A 24,848-nucleotide genomic window follows, 5' to 3' on the forward strand; every position below is an offset into this window, starting at 1 on the left:
TATCTAAAATGATTGGCATCTATTAAAGTAGAATATTTGTGACTAGTGAGTGTGTACTTGTGAAAGTCAGTGGATTTACTCACCTGGTTGCTTGTGTAAGCTCATTTTACTTCTTATTTAATTTTATTTCCTACTGCTTAGTTCCATATATGTAATGAAAACTTAACTTAATCTTTTTCTGCATTTATTTGTTAGTGATTGTATTGTGATGTCAGGTTTGTTTATATTGCAATCATGCAGCTGTTTTACTTCTTGTTTTTAACATTGCCCTGTTGTTCATTACAGGAGTTTTTGTTATATTATTCGAGTTATGTTAGAATAGGAACAAAACAGGAATATAATGGCAGGTCAGTGTGGGAAGTACAACACAACAGTAATGCCATTGACCTGCATCCCTCCCGAAAGCCCTCGTCCATCCTTTCTCCTTCATCCCTACTGCCTTCAACGGGACTTGTTGCAAAAGCAGTTCAGTAGCCACCCGTGGTCGTTACACTGTTGCCACCTAAATGGACAGTCATTATTTGCTCATCTGAAAGAGGTACAGGCTATTTTTGAAGTAAACAAATTGGAATTGGTGAAAGCTGGGTGTGTAAATTCTTACCATCATCGGCAGCTAACCTCAACGGATACTCAATATTATGCCATGACTGTATTGCCAAAATAGGTGCTTGGCAGATACTTTATTGCTGAAATAACATAAAATGTAAGCTAATTTACACTTCTGACTAAGACTTATACTGCCACCAGAATTCATGTTTGTAGAATTAAACTGCCATGAAAAAGATATAGGAATGGTATAAAAGCCACCTAAAATAAGACAGACTGATGATTTTAAAGAGGCTTTAGCAAATCATATTTCGGCATATAATGGCATTATAGTCATGGGTGACTATATCACTGACCTTTTAAACAGACTGGTGAAGTGTAGAACCTACTGAATTTATTTCTCACCATAAACATGACAATTTTACCCCTCAACGCCATTCATTACATTGACCGTACAGATCCCTGCTCCGGGCATCTCATCACATGACCTAGTGTACCTCTGTTATTCTACACAGATACCTAATCACAAACCTATATTACAATAACAGACTTGACACACATGGGCTGGAATAAACTACACCATGACACATATAACTTGCCTTGGGATAGTATATGTAATTTTCAGAACATAAACTCTAATGTAAACAAATTCAATTTGCTGGTACTGGAAATATTTGACAAGCATGCACTAAAGAAACGGGTAAGAATCACCCACTATTCTTTCACTTGGCTAACTACCGAGATGATATGCTATGGTCAGTCATGACAAATCGTACAGGCAATACAGAGAGACACACGACACAGATGAATTCGAGTGGTACAGGATTCTGGGAAACAGAACTAAGCAATTCATAAAGAATTCTGAAAATAAATACTTTCAGGAACAACCGGGCGAGTTGGCCATGCGTGTAGAGGCGCGCGGCTGTGAGCTTGCATCCGGGAGATAGTAGGTTCGAATCCCACTATCGGCAGCCCTGAAGATGGTTTTCCGTGGTTTCCCATTTTCACACCAGGCAAATGCTGGGGCTGTACCTTAATTAAGGCCACGGCCGCTTCCTTCCAACTCCTAGGCCTTTCCTATCCGTGTCGGTGCAACGTAAAGCCCGTAGCAAAAAAAAAAAAAAAAACTTTCAGGAACGGATGAAAAATAACAGTCTGAGACAGAAATGGAGTAAATTAGGTACAGTAAGTATAGGTAAAGCTGTAGAGCAACATGTACCAAGCATATTGCTAGAGGATTGTAATTATTATTTTGTGCAGCCAAGAATAGCCTCTACCTACTTCCCTAAAAATTCACCACCCTTGTTTCAACAGCATTCTGTGCATTAACAATTCTCTTTCAGAAATTTAGAAATCTTTAGAAATCTTAGCTCTATTACATCTTATGCCAGAGGTATTGACGACTTTCCTGTATCGCTGATTAAGAATACCTTAGGGGCTATTCTGCCAATACTAACTCAAAAATTTTACTGCCTCACAAGTGGGATGTTCCCAGGTGTTTGGAAAGATGCACTGATTAGACCCGAAAAGCTCCAAAGTAGATTCTCCTTCAGATTATTGTCCAGTATCATCCTACCACCCTTATTCGAATGTTTGAATATCTAATTCACACACGTTACTGAATACTTGACGAAGCATTCCCTCCTCAACCCCCTTCAATCTGGCTGCAGAAAAAGATATAGCACTCTGACAGCTTTACTACGAGTGACAGATGATATCAGACATGCAATGGGCCAACATAACGTGACTGTACTGACATTGTTAGATCTCAGTAGGGCCTTCATCGCTGTCAGTTACTACTGCAGAAACTTTGAGAATTAAATTTTAATAGAGCATCACTTTGGTATTGTTTTTTTTTTTTTTTAATCATCAGCAATGTGTGACAGTGGGACATGTAAGTTCAGGATAGCAGAGTAAGTCCCCTCAGCGTCCCTCAGGGGCTGGTTCTTGGACCACTGTTATTTATCGTCAAAATTAACGACGTATCAAAGCTCTTAAATTCTGCAAATTACAAGTGTATGCAGATGATGTACAGATTTACTACCATTCAAAAGCAAGTGATATAGATACCGCAGTTATTAGAATACATTCTGACCTACAACATCTTAGCGACTAAGCAATTAAAAAATAGCTTATTAATAAACCCAAATTAAACTCACCTTGTAGTTATTGGTACCAGTAAAAACCTATATTACCTCAAGCAGTGGAACACCCCTCCAATAATTTTAAACGATAATATAATACTCTATTCTACTTCAGTAACTTACTTAGGAATTATTATGACTTAGACCCTAAGTAGGAGTCAACAAGCCCATGTATTAAAGTATATTGATATTTATACCCATTAAAATGGTTCTTTAATGTATTCTGGTTTCGACTTAAAGTACAACTAATTCACTCTCTGTTACTACCTATATTTGACTATTGTGACACTGTATTGACTGAAATAACCTACAAAAGTAACAAGAAACTGGACTGGAGGCTGAACAGTTGCATAAGGTATATCTTTAATCTGCTATATGCTGCTTATATATCACATTATAAGGAGCTGTCATTGCTACGTGTATGCCAGCTCTGTGAACTTAACATGTTGTCACTACTACACAAAATACTTTCCCACTAATACTGTCAACTACTTTCTTTTAACTTTTTTTTCTTATTGTCCTATCATGACCACAATAAAAGGTCTGGCTCCTCTTGCTCTACATGTAAACAGCACTGCTTTTTACAACCCCTCCATAATCTCTGCATCCATGTCATGGAATTCTCTACCTGTGAACATTAGGGACTTCCCTCTCATTGCAAGTTTGAAGTGGCTTGCTGTGAGCACTTGCGGAGTAGATCTCAGTGACTTGTTGGATAATTGTTGAGGGAATTAGTGAAGGAATGAATGAGATGAATTAATTGATTGCTGTAGTTAAGTCATTAAAGTGTATTTTACTTATTTTATAATTATGGAATTTATTATTATTAACATTATTACTGTTGTTATTGCTATTCATATCAGATGTGTTATTTGTATTTGTAATTATATGTAATGTGTATACTCTTCTAGTGGTTTAGGTAAGAGAGGATCTTGAACCCTAACTTCACCACTAATAAAGGCATTAACTATCTATCTATTCACATTGAGTGTGTTATAAATATTTTTTGCATTATGAGAACTGTACACCAAATGACTTCTCTTCATCTGTTTCACATTCTTTTCATGCAGTAATTTTTTCCTAGGACTGATTTTCTCATTAAAGCAATAATGACCATTGTTTCACCCTATTGCAGCTTGGGCTTATCAGTTGGAAACTGTACCCTTACAAGATACTGGCCGGCTAGCACACCAGTAGCGATACTTCTGCAAGCTATTCTGTCATAAGCACAGTGCACTGATGATGTACTCTTACATACCCTTTGAACCCTTCAATAACAGTGATATGCTAGTACATCACCACTGCATTGAGCTTATCTCAGGATAGCTTGCAGTGGTATCGCTACCATGTGCTAGCCGGCCAGTGTCTAAGAAAAAGTGCAGTTTCCAATAATAACCATTACTGCTACTATTCTGCTTTTTCTTTTAACCCGGCCATAGTGAAATGAAAATCCTCCAATGATTTATTTTTCTCATTTCTCTCTCTCTTTTTCTTTTTACAGGCTACTGCTGAAGAGCAAGAAAATCTTCTTGAAGATACAGAAGAAAATCTTCCTAAACTTCTTCCAGAGGCAGATCTACTAAATATTGGTGGTAGTGGTGGGGGGGATGGCGCGCCTGCGCAGGGAGTGGACTTCTTGAATATAAGTACAAGTAATGTTGACTTGTTGGGTGGATTTACATCTCAGGCAGCTGTCGGTTCATCACACCAGTCATTTAAGGGTCTGGACGACTTGTTACAAGATAGTGGGTCAGGTGAAGGCCATACTCTCCCGCCCCCTGAAGTGACTTCCAAGAATGTTGATGTTCTCTTTGACCCCTTTGGTAACAATGAGGTAAGAGGTTATAGTTGATCCATTTAGTTCAGTTGCGAAGCCTCAGCTCACTCAGTGAGCTTGCTTCATCAGATGAACATTCAAGTGTTAATTCCAGGTTGTTCAAACCCCTAGACCAGCATGTCCCTGCCAGTAGTGATTAACATACTATGGCACCTGTGGGGAATATGTGAAATTTACATGACAGAAATTTAATATATTGTAAATTACTTGTGTAACAGCAATCACTACTCATCAGCATTTAGGGCAGTCACCCAGGTGGCAGATTCCCTATTTGTTGTTTTCGTAGGCTTTTCTTAAATTATTGCAAAGAAATTGGAAATTTATTGAACATCTCCCTTGGTAAATAATTCCAACCTGTAACTTATCTTCCTATAAACAAATATTTGCCCCAATTTATCCTCATGAATTCCAACTTTATATTCAAATTGTGATCTTTCCTACTAAAAATACCACTCAAACGTATTCGTCTACTACTATCATTCCATGCCATCTCTCCACTGACAGCTTGGAACATACCACTTAAAGTCAAAGAAAATATTAATGTTTATTATATTCCAACTATTCAATACATAGAGTAATTTTAATTCAAAGTTAAAACTTATTAAGTTAATTATAGGGACATGTTTTGCCCGTTTCTTAAAGGCATCTTCAGCCTTCATCTCAGACCTGAAAGATAATAAATCAGGATCCTGATTGCTCTTAATTATAGATTTTTTTAAAATTACAAATTATAAATATGGGGATGATGATGTAGGTACATGTGTCAAAAAAAGAGTGAGTGGGATGACAGTAGTTAAAATTTTCTTATAATAAAGCCTTTAGAAAGCCTTACAAACAGTCCTAATTTATATACTTTTATGAATGTCCTTGTCTAAAAATGTAGTAACAAGTTGCATATTAGGAGTTCTATAAGAACACAATTATCTTGGCATTGAATTGAACCTTGTTAAAAGGTTTTGGTTGAGGGCGTAAGAAATAAGCTTTGAGCTTAAACAGCTTAATCTTTAGAATAATAATGAAGAAAAGTATTTTTGATTACTCCAAGTGGGGTTTAAAATAAAATTTAAAGTTGCTAGTTTGTTATTAATCTTGTGTGATGAGATAAGTCTGCAGTCTTATTAAAGTACGTTATAGGAGCTAGGAAAAGTGCTCGATGATAAGTAGCTGTACTTATATTAGCTAGAAGGTATGACTGTGGCTTCTTATACAGAGTCCAAAGGGAAATGTGGTTTAATGTCTGTAACAAGAGGAGAGTTACGTATTAAGGAATGAAAATTGAAGGAAAGGTGAGTTCAAAGAAATAACGATGTGTGTAAATTCACTTACCCCTTTTTCAATTATGATGTTAATTGGTTAAAGTAAAGGTGAGTTAAAGAAAAACGTATGTAATTTCATTTATCTTTTTGACTGTTATAGTGTTAATCAGTTGTTATGGTAGCGTTGAAATGACACGCACTTGCGCTTCTGGTGTTATATCAATGTGGGATTAGGGGAGGTGGGTGTGGTGTGGTGTGGTGGAGAGAGAAGGGGGGTAGGCACAGTGCAGGTCAGCACATATGTTCTGCTGCTCGTCAAAAACTTGCTTCTGGCTTCATTTATATGTTGATCTTCGACTTATTCATGAACTGCAACTGGTGAAAGATTTGCATTGTTTTAATATTTTAAGTGATCGGCTGATGATGACCCGGAACAGTGGTCGAAACCGGTACCGCTTGTGATCAATTAGAAATGTAACATTACATTTCTATTTCTACTTGTATTGAAAAGGTTGAACCACTATATATCTTATTTCAATGTAATTGTGAACTCAGTTCATTACGGAACATTATGAAATTCTTTTCTTTAAAATAACTCTCCCTCACAGACCAAAAAAAAAAACCAAGTTTATTACCTTCACTTATGACAGTCCAGACATTTGCCAGGTCTCAAACCCCTTAAAAAACCAAAATGCATGCATACCCTTTAGAACAATGAACACTAACCAGAAATTATTCCTCAGTCACAACACAGTCAATTCAAACAGCAACATTTATTCAGGTTCACGCATATACAGGCTCGCTTGCACACAGTGTAGTGTCTCATACAGGCCGAAGTTTTCACACTAGGTACTTGGAACATTTTAATGCCATCAAGCACAAAAAGTTTTCAGCCATGAGTTCCCATATGAAAGAAACAGGATATCATTTCACTACTAAAGATCAAGACCTCACAATTATTTTAAAAGTAGGTGTAAACAAATATTATAACAAAAATCTAAACCTCAATGATATAATTGATGTAAAAAATCCATTATATGAAATATTACCAAAATTATTGCAATCACTAAATTTAAAACAACATTGTAAATAATCTTAAAATTATCATCTTCCAGGCCCCCTACTAATTTAAAAAACACAACTCCTACCCTGTCCGCCTCCACAAACCCACCACAACCAATAACACACAACTAAACGCTCTGCCAACCCCTTCCCCCACCACCACCACCACCACCACCACCACAGCCACCTCTCCTAATCCCACATTGATATAACACCAGAAGCGCAAGTGCCTGTCATTTCAGCACTACCATAGCAACAATCGAAAAGAGAAATTAAATTACACACAGCATTTTTCTTTAACTCACTGTTTGTTTGTTTGTTTGTTTGTTTGTTTCTTTCTTTCTTTCTTTCTTTCTTTCTTTCTTTCTTTCTTTCTTTCTTTCTTTCTTTCTTTCTTTCTTTCTTTGCCAACATAGGACTACTTAGTCAGGTTTATGGAGGTTTTTCTTCTTTTTGTCAGCCCAATACTGTTTCATGCTTTCTGAACATAATTTCTTTCTGCTTCTGGAATCACTCTTCCTATCCTCTGCTTGTTGATTTTTGTCTGTAGTCTAGTGTGTTTATCTTTCAATATTTTGAGTGTATTGGTTTTGTATTTTAAGTCTTCTATTGTAATATGCAACTTTCTCATGTCTTCTTAAGTTCTGTGATCCATCTAATATTATTCTTACTCTTACTCTTCCATAATTTTTCTATTATATTTCTACTGATTCTGTCTTCTGATAACTCACCTTTATTTTCACTAACTAACATCATAATTGACAAAGGGGTAAGTGAATTTACACACATCGTTATTTCTTTGAACTCACCTTTCCTTCAATTGTCATTTCTTAACCCGTTAAGTGGGGAGCGAGCTCTTCCTCTTTACACACTACGGTGGGGAGGTGTTTTCATCATTATTTATTTTTTTAAATACTTGGATTTATGCAACCCGACATGTATCTATCTAATATTACTTGTATATTGTGACAATAAGACACATTAATTTCGATACTGCACCGCATATTCACGATAAAGAATGATTTTTAAGCACTACGTTTTTTAGTGCAACAAACGCATAAGTCTCATATTTCCCGTTTTTTCTCTTATGGGCATTGTAATAATTACTTTCTGAAACTTGTACATAAGCAGTAAACATTTACGAATCAAACTGTCATTGTAGTCCCACAAGCACTATAATATATTGTTATACTTTACTATTATTACACTATTGAAGAATATAAAAATGATCAGAGAAAAATGTACTCACCGAATATCTACTTTCTTCTCTTGTTCTGGATATGAAACTGCCGAGTCACTAATTTCACTCATAGATTTTAACTAGTCTATATATCCACACACGCAGTGGCGGTGACAATGGGGGAGGAGGGGGTTAGCGGTTAGGGGTAGTGCTCCTCCACATTTTGGGGAAAAATAACATTTTTATTGCATTTTAGCCGTATAAAAAAGAAATTAAATTCGCAGTTCAAATGTAGGTCCTACCCTTTTGTTTCTAATTTCTTTATCCGCTAGTCGCCGTCACTGTCTACACGCATGCACACACATGAGTTTACACAATTAGGGACACTATTCACAATACACGTTCAATGGACGCCTCTCAGTTCACATTTTAGCTGTGTGGTACACTCCGAAACAAGGAGCCGGGCACAGTGCTACATCGCAGATTTTGCAGCAGTGCTGTGTCTCCTTTCTTTTATTATTTGCATTGCAAACAACACATCTCTTGCTTGCAATGGGTTTCGTCTTTGAAGGGGCATTGAAATCCGGGAAGTGCCTTCCCGAGAATCGATCCAAAGGGTCATTTGACAGTGACACTACTGATCTGACTGGCTGGGCTTCAGCAGGGATTGATTTATCATACTTGTCAAAAAGCTTCTGGATAACGTGCATACGAAATTGTAAGTGAGTGAATTTTCCTCCATGTTTTTGATAAATAACGAAGGAATTGAACATTGTTATGTCCAACAAGTGCCTGAAAATCTTTTGGTAGAATTTCTTGATTCGCTTTCGGGCTGTACTGTACGGGACCATACACTGATCAGATAAATCGACCCCACCCATTGAGTCATTGTAATCTATACACATGACAGGCTTTTCTACTGTGTCCCCTTTCCTGTTTTTCACAGTGTGCATTTCGGCATCATGTATGCTACTTAGCATACACACATCCCTCTTGTCTCTCCACTTGAGAGCAATGAGTTTGTTACGATAAGCAAACGCAACTTCCCCCTTTTTTAGTTTCTTCCCCATAACATCTTTTGGGAGATTTTTCCTGTTCGGTCTTACGGTGCCTACAGCATCTGTCTGAAGGTCATTGAGCAGGTCAAATAGCTCCGGACTACTGTAGTAATTATCCACAGCTATTAGATAACCTTTATTCAGCAGACCTTCGGCCAGTGTAAATACAACTTTGGAAGGCTTAGTATACTCAGAAATATCTATTCCACAAACTTCGTTTACCAGATCAGTTTCCTTCCCCGTATACCATAGGAGGTTCCACACATACCCAGATTTAGCTTCACATAACTTATAAGATTCCATACCAAAGCGCGACCGTTTCTTCGGTATGTATACCTTCCATCCCAGTCTACCTTTCCACAATAACAGGCTCTCATCGATAGATAGGCGATCGTCTGGAGTATATGCAGTTCTGAATTTTGATAATAGGTCGTCTAGAACTGGCTTCACTTTATACAATTTGGGGTGAACCTGTCTATTATATGCTTCATTGTCCGCAAAATGCAAAAATTTAAGTAAAAGGAAAAATCGTTTCTCAGACATAATTTCATAAAATACAGGAGTAGCTAACAGTTTATTACGAGAAAAGTAATGGACTAATTTCGGCTTCTGAACAATACCCTGCAGTAATAAGATTCCTAAAAAAAGTTTTATTTCATTTTTGTTAGTGGGTACCCAGTCTCTCTCACGACTTCTTCTTTTCACTTTTGCCATCAACGAATTTGAGGTAATTATTTGCTGAGCATACAGATTTGTTTGCTGTGCAATAAGATCACAAAGTCCGTCATCTATAAAAAATTCGTAAATTTCTTCGGGCTGTTTCTTATCCAAAAGTTCACCCTGAATTCCAGCATTGTAATTTGTTGGAAATCTTGCTCGCTTACAACCCCGCACATCCCATTCACCCTGTACAGCAGCAGGATTACCGTCATTCGCAGTTTCAGTTTCACTGCTTTCACTGGAACTCGAACTCCGCACCGATTGAACCGGTCTTGGAACACTACTAGAAAAGCTACTTCCTGGAATATTTACTAATAACGGAGATTTATCGTCACTTTCCGAGCTGAAGTCACTACAACTTTCATCTTCGCTATTTTCAAGGATATCACGAATAGTACAATCACTTGGAATATCCCCCGCCCTTTTAAACATACTGTATTATGATATAAAACAAAATAAACATTTCAAAAACTCAAAAGGAACACACTGAAGCTTCTATTTATCGTGAACTTAGTACAGCGCAGGGCCAGTCATGCGGCCTACTGACGAATGGACGGGCTGAATGTGATGCGGCGCTTAAGCGATTTTTGCACTGAACAAATACGAACGAAACAGAAAGAGGATTCCCTGTCGCAATACCGTTCTTACTACGTAGTTCGAAAAAAATCGTCAAGATGGCAGCACCTTCCAAAGCATGTGAGGAAAGTTTCAAGGCTCGCGCGTAATATTGAAGATAAGAAAAAAATAAAAACAGTCCCGCGTCTGGAGCCGCATCGCCCACCCTAGCGCAGAGTTTGAAGTGCGGATGGAGACGCAAGCCCCGCTCTACGGGTTAATACTTAACTATCCTCTTGTTACAGACATTAAACCACATTTCCCTTTGGACTCTCTATATAAGAAGCCGCAGTCATACCTTCTAGCTAGTATAAATACAGCTACTTATCATTGAGCACTCTTCCTCGCTCCTGCAACATACTTTAAGAAGACTGCAGACTTACCTCATCACACGAGATCAGTAACAAACTAGCAACTTTAAAATTTACTTAAACTCCACTTTGAGTAATCAAAAACATATTTCTTCGTTATTATTCTAAAGATTAAGCTGTTTAAGCTCAAAGCTTATTTTTTACGCCCTCAACCAAAACAGAGCATCTTTTAACAAGGTTCAATTCAATGCAGCAATAATTGTGTTCTTATAGAACTACTAATATGAAAGTTGTGCCCACATTTTTAGAAAAAAAAATTCATAAAAGTATATAAATTAGGACTGTTTGTTGTAAGGCTTTATAAAAGCTTTATTATAAGAATATTTTAACTACTGTCATCCCGCTCGCTCATTTTATGAAGCATGTACCTTCAACACCATCCTCACATTTATAATTTATTACTTTTCTTAAAAACCTACGATTAAGAGCAATCAGGATCCTGATTTATTCCACAAACCTACTACGCTGGCATAGCAGGGGGAGAGGTGATTCCCCGCGTGGCGCGTCCCAGTTGGCGGATAGGGGGGTCCTAACCAGCTTGCCGGCGGATTTGAGGGAAATAAAATACCTCCCATGGACCAAACACACAACCCCCTGTGGGTGGGGACGCAGACGAAGAATACAGTCACCGTATCCCCTGCCTGTCGTAAGAGGCGACTAAAAGGGATGACCAAGGGATGATTGTATTAGAACCATGAAACTACTTGTGATTAGTACCACCACGCGGGTAACACTATGGGTCGCTTTTACTTGCGCGTAGTACCACTATGTTAGGTACCAAATAGATTTGTGATTTTTTAGCAACAGCGTGCGTTGCCGGCTTCTACAGTGCCTCTGATTAGTACCACTTTAGGAGCGACACCATGGTTCTAGCTTGTCTATGATTAGTACCCACTATATGAGGAACACCACGGGATAGTTCGGGTCCCTGTGGTTAATACATGTATGTGATGAACACCATAGATTGTGTTGCCTGTAAATGCCGCTGCACCGAGCTCGATAGCTGCAGTCGCTTAAGTGCGGCCAGTATCCAGTATTCGGGAGATAGTAGGTTCGAACCCCACTGTCAGCAGCCCTGAAAATGGTTTTCCGTGGTTTCCCATTTTCACACCAGGCAAATGCTGGGGTTGTACCTTAATTAAGGCCACGGCCGCTTCCTTCCCACTCCTAGCCCTTCCCTGCCCCATCGTCGCCATAAGACCTATCTGTGTCGGTGCGACGTAAAGCAACTAGCAAAAAAAAAAAAAAATGCCGCTGCAATGTGCGAATTATCATAGGTCTGTACTCCATGTGGGAAATTACATTACCTGTGAGTAGTACCATACTGAGTGGAATGCTGCGAGTCTGCGCTACTTTTGATTAGTACCGCATCATGACAAATACCATGGTTCTACTTTCCTAGCGATAAGTACCCTTAAGATTTTGGACCCCTTTAGACTAAAAGCATCATTGATTCAGTATTATGCTATAGACGCAGTCCCTTAGTCAGTAATACTATTGTTTCACGTCAGTTTCTGTGAATGCAGACATTGCAGGTCGGATCCAATGATTGTTTTAAATTCATATCCATCCCTTCATTCTTCGTCCTCACGTTTTGCATTCTGGTCAGTGGAGGATTTTGGATTTTTAATTGGTCATTCCATTTCATCTCATTCATACCATTAGGGGCTGATGACCTAGATGTTAGGCCCCTTTAAACAAGCATCATTACCATCAACCTGATTTATTATCTTTCAGGTTTGAGATTAAGGCTGAAGATGCCCTTAAAAAAAGGGCGAAACATGTCCCTATAATTAACTTAATAAGTTTTAATTCTTAATTAAAATTACTCTTTATCCATTGAATAGGTGGAATTTAATAAACATTAATATTTCTTTGTTTTTAATGTACAAATCAGTATAGACCATGAGAATATAATGTGTAACATACCACTTAATCAAGCAGTTCACCTCCTTTCTCCCATGTTTTCCCAGCCTAAACTTGACAACATTTTCGTAACGCTACTCTTTTGTCAGAAATCACCCAGAACAAATCGAGCTGCTATTCTTTGGTTTCTTTCCAGTTCCTGAATCAAGTAATCCTGGTGAGGGTCCCATACACTGGAACTATACTCCAGTTGGGGTCTTACCAGAGGCTTATATGCCCTCTCCTTTACATCCTTACTACAACACCTAACTACCCTCATAACCATGTGCAGAGATCTGTACCCTTTATTCACAATCCAATTTATGTTTTTACCCCTATGAAGATCTTTCCTCATATTAACACCTGGGTACTTTGGTTCCCAAAAGGAACTTTCACCCCATCAAGACAGTAATTAAAACTGAAAAGACTTTTCCTATTTGTGAAACTCTCAACCTGACCTTTAATTTTGTTTATCATCATACCATTGCCTGCTGTCCATATCACATCATTGAGGTCATTTTGCAGTTTCTCACAGTCTTATTTCTATATACAGAATAACATCTCCACAAAAAGCTTATCTCTGATTCCACTTCTTTACTCATATCATTTATATATATAAGAAAACATAAAGGTCCAATAATACTGCCTTGAGGAATTCCCCTCTTATTACAGGGTCAGATAAAGATTCACCTACTCTAATTCTCTTGAGTTCGATTTTCTAGAAATATAGCCACCCATTCAGTCACTCTTTTGTATAGTCCAATTGCACTCATTTTTGCCAGTAGTCTCCCATGATCTACAGTATCAAATGCCTTAGATAGGTCAGTCGCGGTACAGTCCATTTGACCTCCCGAATCCAAGATATCTGCTATATCTTGCTGGAATCCTACAAGTTGAGCTTCAGTGGAATAATCTTTGCTTAACCCAAACTGCCTTCTCTCGAACCGGTGATTAATTTTGCAAACATGCCTAGTATAATCAGAAAGAAAGCTTTTCCAAAGCTTACATGCAATGCGTGGCAAACTGACTGGCCTGTAATTTTCAGCTTTATGTCTTATCACCCTTTCCTTTATACACATGGGCTACTATAGCAACTCTCCATTCATTTGGTATAGCTCCTTCGTGCAAACAATAATCAAATAAGTACTTCAGATATGGTGCTATATCCCAACCCATTTATTGTCTTTAGTATTGCACCCGTCATGCCGGGCTCAGCTCGGCCGGTGAGCGAGGATCTCCAGGGGTAGATCGTTCGCTTATCGGCTGTGCGAAAATTTTAAAGTGCAGGGATAGATGATGAACTAGTGGCAAATGAGAGAAAGCTAAATAGGTTTCACACATTTATTACAACTACTGCTCTTCTCAAATTCTACAAATAATTTACAAAATCTAGGAATTTTCATATGACTTGTCTTCTTTTATGTCGTTACCAACATGGACACTCCATCGATAAATGGAACAGCGAATGCCTGAGTCTGTAAATATAATATTTAGATTTTTAGTCGAAAATTAATTAAATGATTAATAATAATTAATTTGAGATTATCTCTTCCATTAATAATTAAATGATTTGAAAATAAAATTTCCTTCCTCAATGGACTTAACTTAAATCAAGTTTGAAAATGATCATTTTTCACTCCTTTCTGAAAATCAAATAAAAAAAATTTCTCCCATGAAATTATGGTTGAATCGTCTTCCTTGACCTTTAAACTAGTTAATAAATTCCCTTTCATAATTATTCAGTAGTTGATCTTCACACAATAATTTGGAACTTGACATCATGTTAACCTACATTTACCCATTGATTGAAAATAATTAGCTATGTCACTCTTACAACTTCGACTTTGTGAGTTCAATCCACTGACATAGCCTATACTTATTTATATGTATTCGCTAGTTAAGACCCTATTCTTCCTTAAAATCGAATAAAATTCACTAAAGGTTTAAATTCTGTCAAATAGTGAACCACTAAAGTTGGCATAAAATTGGCCAAAAAATCCACGAAACAGCGAAGAGCATCATCACAAATATGGACTGTAAAATTACAATGAGCAAAATACAGACAAATCACACACACTACATTCACACAAAGATACACGGAAATATTATATACATATTTACACGAATGCTAGCCCTTGATTATTATTTTCATGTTTAGTCAAAGTCAGGGAAAATATTCTCATGATGACAATATCGTGGGGACTTCCTCTCATCAACTTGAGATGTGATAGAGCAATGATTATCACTTTATTAAAAAACTCAGTCATACGACGATGTTCAGGGAAAATTTACGAGCAAAAATCATCCGAAAATCATCGACAAAATTGCTTAAACACAGGTCAGAATTAACATTCCGCGCACGCGGTTCATGAGCTGCGATATTTATTTTTACCTTTCCACCATAATTGTGGCTCTCAATTAATCTGCGCTCACAACGAAGAAATTACGTCAGGTAACATATTTTCTTCTTAAATTGACTCAATAATGGATGCACAACTTATCTGCTAAACTCAATAATATCCATCTACCAGTCAAATAATTATAATAGCACAGCAAAAATACATATAAATGTATCGGTCAGATACTGCCATTTCCCAGGCCTAAATTAATACAAATGAGCGCACATCAACCTTATTCAATAATTATTATTATTATGCTCATGACCTTAGGTGTTCTTTTACGCGATAATTAAGTTAATTTATTTTTATTATTATTATTATTATCCCTGGCCGCGCAAGGTCATACATGCGGAAGCTACTGCACAACAATATCTCAGATGACTCTATCGCACTCGGAATCCAACCATACGTCGTATAATCGAGGAATGAACTCTGATATAATGGAATCCACGAAATTACTGTCCCATCTGATCTCAATTCAAGTATAAAAAATTATTCAAATAATCCTAGTTTAGCGTTGAGGTCGTATTACTTTTATTTCTCCTGCCACAATGAACTCGGGACAGTTGAAACATTTCTCGATGACATTCACTCAAACAAGCTAATAGGTTCAAAATACACACACTCATTCCCAAACTACCTTCACCAAGAAAGAAGAGGCGGAAAAAATTCTAACTAATAGAAATTCTTCTAAGCAAATAAGTAGAGGCTATATCATTACACTTACATTTTACAAATAGGAAGAAAGAATAACAATGTTTAAATATTACTTGGTGGTGACTGTCGATCGTAGAACTCGGGCTGATGACCTAGTGCATTACCACGTTACGCACCATCGATCCTGGTCTCGCCCGTCTGAGCTGCTTTACATTCTACTCGTTCATTGAGGACATGCTGGCGTGCTGGAAACCACACCATTCATATCGTAGGAAGACAGGCATCCTGACTTGCACTCGAACCAATAATCTCCTCTGTAGAAGTTCTTGCGAAAGCTGAAACTGAAAATTAAGTCTGAGACAAGTCCAAAACACACACCGCTGTTTGACGAGATGGAAAAGCAACTTATCTTTTAATATCTTCAGTTAATTGTAAGTAGAATCCGTGAATGTCTGAACTGCTATCTGCAAGATGTTGGAAGCTCTAAATAAGACGAAGTTCCCCAGTAAGCAAAGTGCGTCTTTTCACGTCTGTAGTTGAAGTCAGAGTAATCCTCCACTCGTCGCGTTCAGAGGTAGAAAATTCAGAGTAAAGTTTCCTTAGGAAAATCCATAATTCACAGTCTTAAGACAGGGGTGCGTCTTTTCATTATACACGATTGGTCACTTCATTAACTTCACACCAAATTGATCACTTGATTGGCTGCCATAGTCAGACGTCAGATAACTTTACTAATATCGATGGAGCATTTGACACACATTTCGCCTGATCACGTGGTATTCACGGCTGATTTGAAGGTTACTTGGCTAGCGGTATCTGCTCGCTCCCTCTTGCTCACCCTTAGCTGGGATTTCCGTACACCTGGTGACTGGTTCTAGTCGACTCGACGTGCTAAAACTCCCTTCCTGGTTCACGAAATATTGTTCCAATTCACAGTAGAAATAAAATATTCTCCCTTAAATGATTTTTACCACTTTTGAAGGGGACAGTATATCCCCAGAAATCTTATCAATTCCAACTTCTTTTCTAGTTTTTGACTTTTGTATCTTATTGTAAATGTCATTGTTAATCAGAGGTAAATTTTTATACTTCTTTAATATTAGTCACCTCGTCTATCTGGACATTATCCTTGTAACCAACAATCTTTTCTGCTGACTGAATACTTCTGCCTTTCGAAGATCCTCGCATACACACTCCCCTTGTTTATTAATGATCCCTGGAATATCCTTCTTGGAACCTGTTTCTGCCTTAATGTACCTATAGATACCCTTCCATATTTCACTAAAATTTGTATGACCACCAATTATGCTTGCCACCATGTTATCCTTAGCTGACTTCTTTGCTAGATTCATATTTCCTAGTAAGTTCCTTCAATTTTTCGTTACTTCCACAGCCATTTATAACTCCTCCTTAGTCTCTCCACATCTCTGTTATAGTGGATCTTCACTATTTCTTACCACATTTAAAGGTACAAACCTGTTTTCACATTGCTCATCAATTGCTTTAAACCCCTCCCAGAGTCTGTTTACATTTTTATTTACTGTTTTCCACTGACCGTAGTTACTTTAAAAAACTCTCTCCTGCCTGTTTTATCAGCCGTATGGTACTGCCCGATAGTCCTACTTTTATAATCTTCCTTTCTAGCAAAATTATTTTTAACTACGACAGAAACAACTTAGTGATTGCTAATACCTGCTATTACTTTGCTTCCTTTATAGAGGTCATCTAGTTTTACCAGCACCATGTTCAGAATATTCTTCCCTCCGGTTGGTTCCATCACTTTCTGAATCAGCTGTCCTTCTCATAGTAACTTATTTGCTATTTGTTGGTCATACCTCCTGTCATTTGCATTACCTTCCCAATTGACATTCGGTAAACTGAGATCACCCGCTACAATCATGTTCGTTTCCGTATCGCTTCCTACATAGCTGATTATCTAATGAACAACCTGGAAAACATCCAAATCGTTCTTGATAAATTAGAAAACAGTGAAGAGAATCTTAACGAAAATGAGCAAAAAAACATCTTATACGAGAATATTAGTAAATACTTGGAATGGGTAGACATAAAACAGGCAAGACGAACAAGAGATATAATCAAACACGACATCGCAGAAGCACAGCCCAATCTTCCTCCTCCCTCACATGATATTTTAGATGACGACAAAACTCTACTTCCCTTCTCTCCAGAGCTTTGCATGAACTGCAGACTGTGTCACATCGTTACTTCACCAGGTCGCCCTCAAAGATAGACCCTCTAGACAGCGCAGAATAAACATCTTTTCCAAACAAGAACGAGAGGCGAGATGTCCTGTTATGATGACCTCCATTTTTTAACAAAGGAATCTCCAAAGAACTTTTATTATTTGTGCTTATTGTCCGAATGTTTTTTCTTCTCAATTCTTTCTTTATACAGCTGAAGAGGACCACTAAGTGGTTGAAACGTCCTGTAAGTGCTAATTTATATTCAATTTTGCCTGAGGCAATAATAAAGTATCAATTAAGTGGTTATTTATACTAACTTCTTGATTATCAAATAATTTCGAATCAGCGTCAACACTACCCTTACCCGGTCTGTACACTCCAAAGACATCAAGTTGCCTACTATCCTTAGAGATGAGCCTAACACCTAGGATTTGATGTTTGTCGTCTGTAACTTTTTCGTAGCTTACACATTCGTCTTTCACCAGAATGAATACTCTCCCTCCGACCATTCATATCCTATCTTCGCAATACACAATCTAGTTCCATAAGAAAATTTCTGCATCCATTATATAATTTCTCAGCCATGATTAAACTCATGTTTCAATATCTGGTAAGTGTATATCTATTAAATTAATGCTATTCCTTTCTTTACGATACTTTACAGTTCAGCACTAAAGTTTTTATGTCATTTCTAGTTGACTTCCAGATCACTGTACCCTTATCTCCGCTCCCTGGAGCTTCCCGTTTCGCTGAATATACCTACCTGCAACCCTTATAAACACATTTCCTTACTTATAAATACCACTGCAGTTTAAGTGAAGGCCATCTGAGCACAGATCCCTATCTCCTACTCACCCATTAGGATCTAGAAATCTCACTCCCTGAAAACATTAGACCCCCTGTCTTCTATAATTCCCCATTTTCCTTCCCAACCTCCTTTTACAACTGCTGTACACTGTTTGAGGGAGGCCTACCTTCCTTTCTTTCTTCTGAAAGAATCCTAATTATCTCCCTCAAACTCTCCAACTCGTCCCTCATACTCCTTAATGCCTGGCCACACCCACACACACTCCTTAGCCATTCTTTACGGAATAATGAAAAGAACTTATTCATACGTACGTACATACATACATACATACATACATACATACATACATACATACATACATACATACATACATCATTATAAACTGTTATGCCTTTCAGTGTTCAATCTGTAAACTTCTGTGAATTTACTAAAAGTTGCCACAATCCTCTATTTGCAACTAATGCTGTTGCCTCATTTAGTTCTATACCTCTTATCTTTAAATTGTTAGAAACTGAATCTAACCACTGTCGTCTTGGTCTCCCTCTACTTTTCTTACCCTCCATAACAGAGTCCATTATTCTGCTAGGTAACCTGTCTTCCTCCATTCACCTCACATGACCCCACCACCAAAGCCGGTTCATGCGTACAGCTTCCTCCATCGACTTCACTCCTAACTTAGCCTTTATCTGCTCATTCCAAGTACCCTCCTGCCATTGTTCCCACCTGTTTGTACTCACTACTTTCATGTCTGTTACTAACTTATAAATATCCTGAGTCCACCCAGCTTTTGCTCCCGTGAAGCAAAGTTGGTCTGAAAACAGACCGATGTAAAGATACTTGCGTCCGGGAGCTGACTTCCTTCTTACAGAATATTGTTGATCGCAACTCCAAACTAACTCCATTAGTTATACTGCACCTTGATTCAATCTCACTTATTATATTACCATCCTGGGAGAACACACATCCTAATTACTTGAAATTACCTACATGTTCCAGTTTTCAGTTGAATTACCTACCGACATCAATTTAGTCTTCGAAAGGCTAATTTTCATACTATGCTCATTGCACCTACAGTGAAACCTCGTAATGCGAGTAACTTGGTCTACGAGTGTTTTGCAAGACGAGCAAACATTGTAAATAAATTGTAACTTGATAAACAAGTGAAGTTCCACAATATGAGCGTCACGTGTGCCTACGTTTTCCGCTCCCCTGTTCGTTTGTTGAATGGATGAACGAGGTCTTTGGTCCTGTAGTGAAGAAATACGTATCAGAACATAATCTGCTGCTCAAAATCTTGTTGGTTATAGACAATGCTCCTGCTCATCCTCCAAGCCTTGAGGCCTTGAGGACGACTTACTGGAGGAACTCAACTTCGTTAAGGTTAAGTTCCTTCCTCCCAACACTACTCCACTACTCCAGTCTGTGGATCAGCAAGTCGTTTCGAACTTCAAGAAGCTATACACCAAAGCACTATTTCAGCGATGCTTCGAAGTGACCGAAGAAACAAGCCTTACCCTCTGAGAGTTTCGGAGAAATCATTTTCCCAACGTGAACTGCCTGAAGATCATTGATAAAGCCTGGGATGGAGTCATCAAGAGAACTCTCACTTCAAAGTATAGATAAGAAATGTGTTTTTCCACCATTCAATACACAATTTATTTTAATAGATTAAGCTAGTACCGGTTTCGGCTCTTTAACGGCCATCATCAGCTAGTACATGTTTTGTTTTAGCCATTAGACAATACACAAGTTGTTATTGTATTAGGCATCCGGATGTCTAATGGGGGATGGAATAATAGCATATAATTAAAATATCAGTGGTCAGGTTAAAAAGTTATAAATAGAGCATGAGTATATAAAACATATTAAAAACACACAGGTCACAATATATAACACTTAAAAGTTTCAACATATTAAAATTGTACGTATAGGTAGACACTTGTTAAAATTTTCAATTTATGTTATATGGATTCCATTCTTCTGTCCTCTGTGCAGATCCTTCTAAGTAATGTTGATTTTAGTTGTGTAGGGTAATCTCTCACTTCCGCTTGGGGAAAGCTGTGGCCTGACTGTGTTCTTGGACATGACTTTGAGGGGATTGTTGGTGACAATGAGCCACCGATAGTGGATGAGATTGTGTCCTTAGAGAAGACTATGGGTCTGGAGGTGAATGACGTGGACATTCAAGATCTGGTGGAAGAACATAGCCAGTAACTGACCACCAACGAACTGATGGACTTGCATCGTGAACAGCAGGAGGAAGTTACGGAGATTTTGTCCAGGGAAGAGGAGGAGGAAAAGTCAATGGAAACTCTCGCTTCAACTGAGATTCGGGATAAGTGCAAAATGTGGGGAACGGTTCAAAATTTTGTAGAAAAACACCACTCAAATAAGGCTGTAGCAGTGCGAGCGATGAATCAGTTCAGTGACAATGCAGTGTCACATTTTCGTGAAATCCTCAAAAAGAGGCAAAAGCAACAGTCATTGGACAGGTTCCTCGTTAAAGTTGCACGAAAAGAAAAAAATTCCAGTGAGCCAACAGATAGCAGGGATTCCGTTAGTGAAATTCGTGCTGCACAGTAACTCTTCTCATGTCATCTCTCGTCTTCCTCACACCAGCAATGATTCTATTGTAAGGAAAAGTGCACTTTAATTTGTTTTACGTTATATTTTGTTTTAGAAATGGTATGCAGATAAATATTTTTGTGTTGTGGACGAATCATCCGTATTCCATTGTTTCTTATGGGAAAACTTGCTTTGATATACGAGCGCTTTGGATTACAAACATGTTGCCGGAACAAATTATGCTCGCAATCCATGGTTCCACTGTATTTTCAAGTTCCAAGATATTGGGCTATAGACTTTCAGCACAATCTGCCATTAAGACCAAGTTGTCAGCATAGGTCAGACTGCTTACTACATTTCCACCTGCCTGAATCCCTCCCTGCCACTTCATACTTTTCAGCAGATGATTCATGTAAACTACGAACAACAAAGGTGAAAGATTACAGCCTTGTCTAACCTCTGTAAGTACCCTGAACCAAGAACTCATTCTACCATCAATTCTCACTGCAGCCCAATTGTCAACATAAATGTTTTTGATTGGTTTTAATAATCTACCCTTAATCGTATAGTCCCCCAGCATGGGAACATCTTTTCGCTCAGTACTCTGTCATATGCTTTCTCTAGATCTATGAAACATAAACAACTCTCTATTCCTCTCATAGCATTTTTCAGTTACCTGGCGCATACTGAGAATGTGATCCTGGGCAGCCCCTCTATGGTCTGAAACCACACTGGTTTTCATCCAACTTCCTCTCAACCACTGATCGCACCCTCCCTTCCAAGATGCCAATGAATACTTTGCCTGGATTACTAATCAATGAGATACGTTGATAGTTGTTGCAGTCCTTCCTGTTCCCTTGCTTGTGTATAGGTGCAATTACTGCTTTTGTCCAATCTGAAGGTACCTTACCAACACTCCATGCTAATCTCACTATGTACTCTATGAAGCCATTTCATCCTTGCCTTCCCACTATACTTCACCATTTCATGTCTAATTTCATCTATTCCTGCTGCTTTATGACAGTGGAGTTTATTTACCATCCTTTCCACTTCCTCAAGCATAATTTCACCAACATAATTTTCCCCCTCCCCATGAGCTCGGTTGTTTGCGACACCACCAGGAAGATTTCCTTTTACAATGAGAAGTTTCTCAAAATATTCCCTCCACCTGTCCAGTGATTCCCTGGGATCTATTTTGAGTTCACCTGAATTACCCAAACCACTGTTCATTTCTTTTTTACCTCCCTTCCTAAGATTCTTTATTACCACCCAGAAAGATTTCCATGCTGCTTGGCCTAGCCTTTCAAGGTTATTACCAAGATCTACCCACGACTTCTTTTTGTATTCAACGTCTATTTTTTTTGCTCTATTTCTTTCATCTACATACAATTCCCTGTCTGTATCAGCCCTTGTTTGGAGCCATTTCTGATAAGCCTTCTTTTTAAGTTTACAAGCTGCTGTCACTTCATTGTTCCACCAAGATGTTCGCCTTTTCCCATCTTTACACACAGTTGTTCTTAGGCATTCCCTTCCTTTTTCTACTGCAGCATCCCTGTATGCCACCCTTTCTCTTTCTATATCCTGAACCTGCGTACTGTCCACTGTTCGGAACTTCTCACTAATCATATCCATGTACTTTATTCTAATTTTCTCGTCCTGGAGATTTTCTACCCTGATTTGTTTGCAGACAGATTTCACTTTTTCTATCCATCAGATAGTGGTCTGTATCATTGAGAAATCCCCGAAAAACCTGTATAATCCTAACAGATTTCCTGAATTCGAAGTCGGTTAAGATATAGTGTATTATGGATCTGGTACCCCTCCCATGTGTATGCTTGAAGAATGTATTGGTAACTGATAAACCCGTACTAGCACAGAAGTCCAGCAAACGCTTCCCATTCTTATTAGCTTCCGTATCTTCCCCACATTTACTAATCACCCTTTCATACACTTCAGTTCTATTTCCAACTCTCGCATTGAAATCGCCCATTGGCACTGTCCTGTCTTTGCTGTTGAGCCTGACTATGATGTCACACAATACTTCATAAAACTTGTCAACTTCATTTTCATCTGTACCCTCACATGGCACTGAGACAATTCTCGTTCTAATTCCTCCCACTGTCAAATCTACCCATTTCATTCGTTTATTTACGTGCCTAACAGAAACTTTGTTGCGTGCAATAGTATACCTGATGAACAGTCCTACCCCATTACCTGCCCTTCCCTTTTTAACACCCTTCAAGTACACTTTATAACCTCCTGTCTCTTCCTGGTTATCTCCCCTTACCCAAATATCACTTACTCCTAGCACATCCATATGTATCCTCTTTGCTGACTCAGTCAGTTCTGCTTTCTTTCTCCCATAAGCCCCTTTAATATTGATAGCTCCCCATCGCATTCCATTTCATTCGCCAAGTTGTTTCCAAGGAGTCCCTCGACTGTCAAATTGGAGTGGGACTCCGTTACTCCCATAGGTCTGAGGCTTGCTTAAAATGGTCTGAGCTCGCTACATTCGTGAAGCAGGATACTACCCTACTTACACTTACTTCAAGTGAGGATCTCTCCTCTAATGGATTAGGGACCATAGTGGATTGTATAATCTTAGCCGCCTGAGCACAAGCAGGGTCATGACTCAGAATATGTCCGAGATGCCCACTCCCATTCCATAGCAACTGGTATTCCGACTGTCAGGACTTAAGGCCCGCTCCCAGTAGTATAATGGGATTGAATCTAATCAAACCTGATTTGTTTTTAACGTGTTTAAATGGGAGATAGAGATGGCGATCACCACGAGTTAAATCGAACCGAACGGAACATGATTCTCTGCCAAGAATATTTTTTGACTAGCGGAGTGGAATCTAACAGAATTATCAACATTCGCGCAACTTTGTGGAAGATCGGGATCTTTTGGCGGCCATTTGATGGCAAATGTATATCAGCTTCTGCTGGGAACTCAGCTGTATCCTGCAGGCGATCGGCAACTTTCTATTTTGTTACAGTTTATTCAATTTACTTAGAACGGACCCGGAAAACTTACCAGTTTAGTTAAAAAATACAATTTCCTTTATGACAAGATCCATGAGCGACCCACGAGTACCGTATTATTGCAACAGCATTAAGAAATCATGCCTTGGAGGAAATGAGCGAGGCAATGACAAATAAAACAGGTTAGAATATTAAATTTTGTGGTAACTTCCTGTAGTCTATATGCAATTTATGTCAATTGTTGTTGACTTCATCACAAAATCGTACTATATTGGAGTCCACATGCAGTATATCAGTACGATAATCACTTTGTATGTACAGTACCTTTAAGGGTTATTATATTTATAGCTGAACAATTTCCTAAGTGGCATTTCCTACGTTTGACACTGTCGTACATGTGTTCTCAATGAACCATACTGCATACGAAACTCCTCTGCTGTGGCGGTTTTTAATTAATGATGAGGCTACCTCGATTAATGATTTTATCCTGCCACAGTATGCAACCTACTGTACTTTTAGATTGATCTTGGACTCCC

At 38.3% G+C, this 24,848-nt stretch overlaps 1 protein-coding gene across 1 annotated transcript in view; it reads left to right on the forward strand.

Annotated features, from left to right (window-relative positions):
• Nucleotides 1-24,848, forward strand: part of aux (cyclin-G-associated kinase) — a 487,932-nt gene that overhangs the window by 332,743 nt on the left and 130,341 nt on the right. The window contains exon 19 of the mRNA XM_067136097.2: nt 4,192-4,524. Within this exon, the coding sequence (XP_066992198.2) occupies nt 4,192-4,524 (333 nt within the window). The remainder of the gene's footprint in view (nt 1-4,191; nt 4,525-24,848) is intronic.

This window comes from Anabrus simplex, chromosome 1 (genome assembly GCF_040414725.1).
Source record: "Anabrus simplex isolate iqAnaSimp1 chromosome 1, ASM4041472v1, whole genome shotgun sequence".
Classification (NCBI taxonomy): Eukaryota; Metazoa; Arthropoda; class Insecta; order Orthoptera; family Tettigoniidae; genus Anabrus; species Anabrus simplex.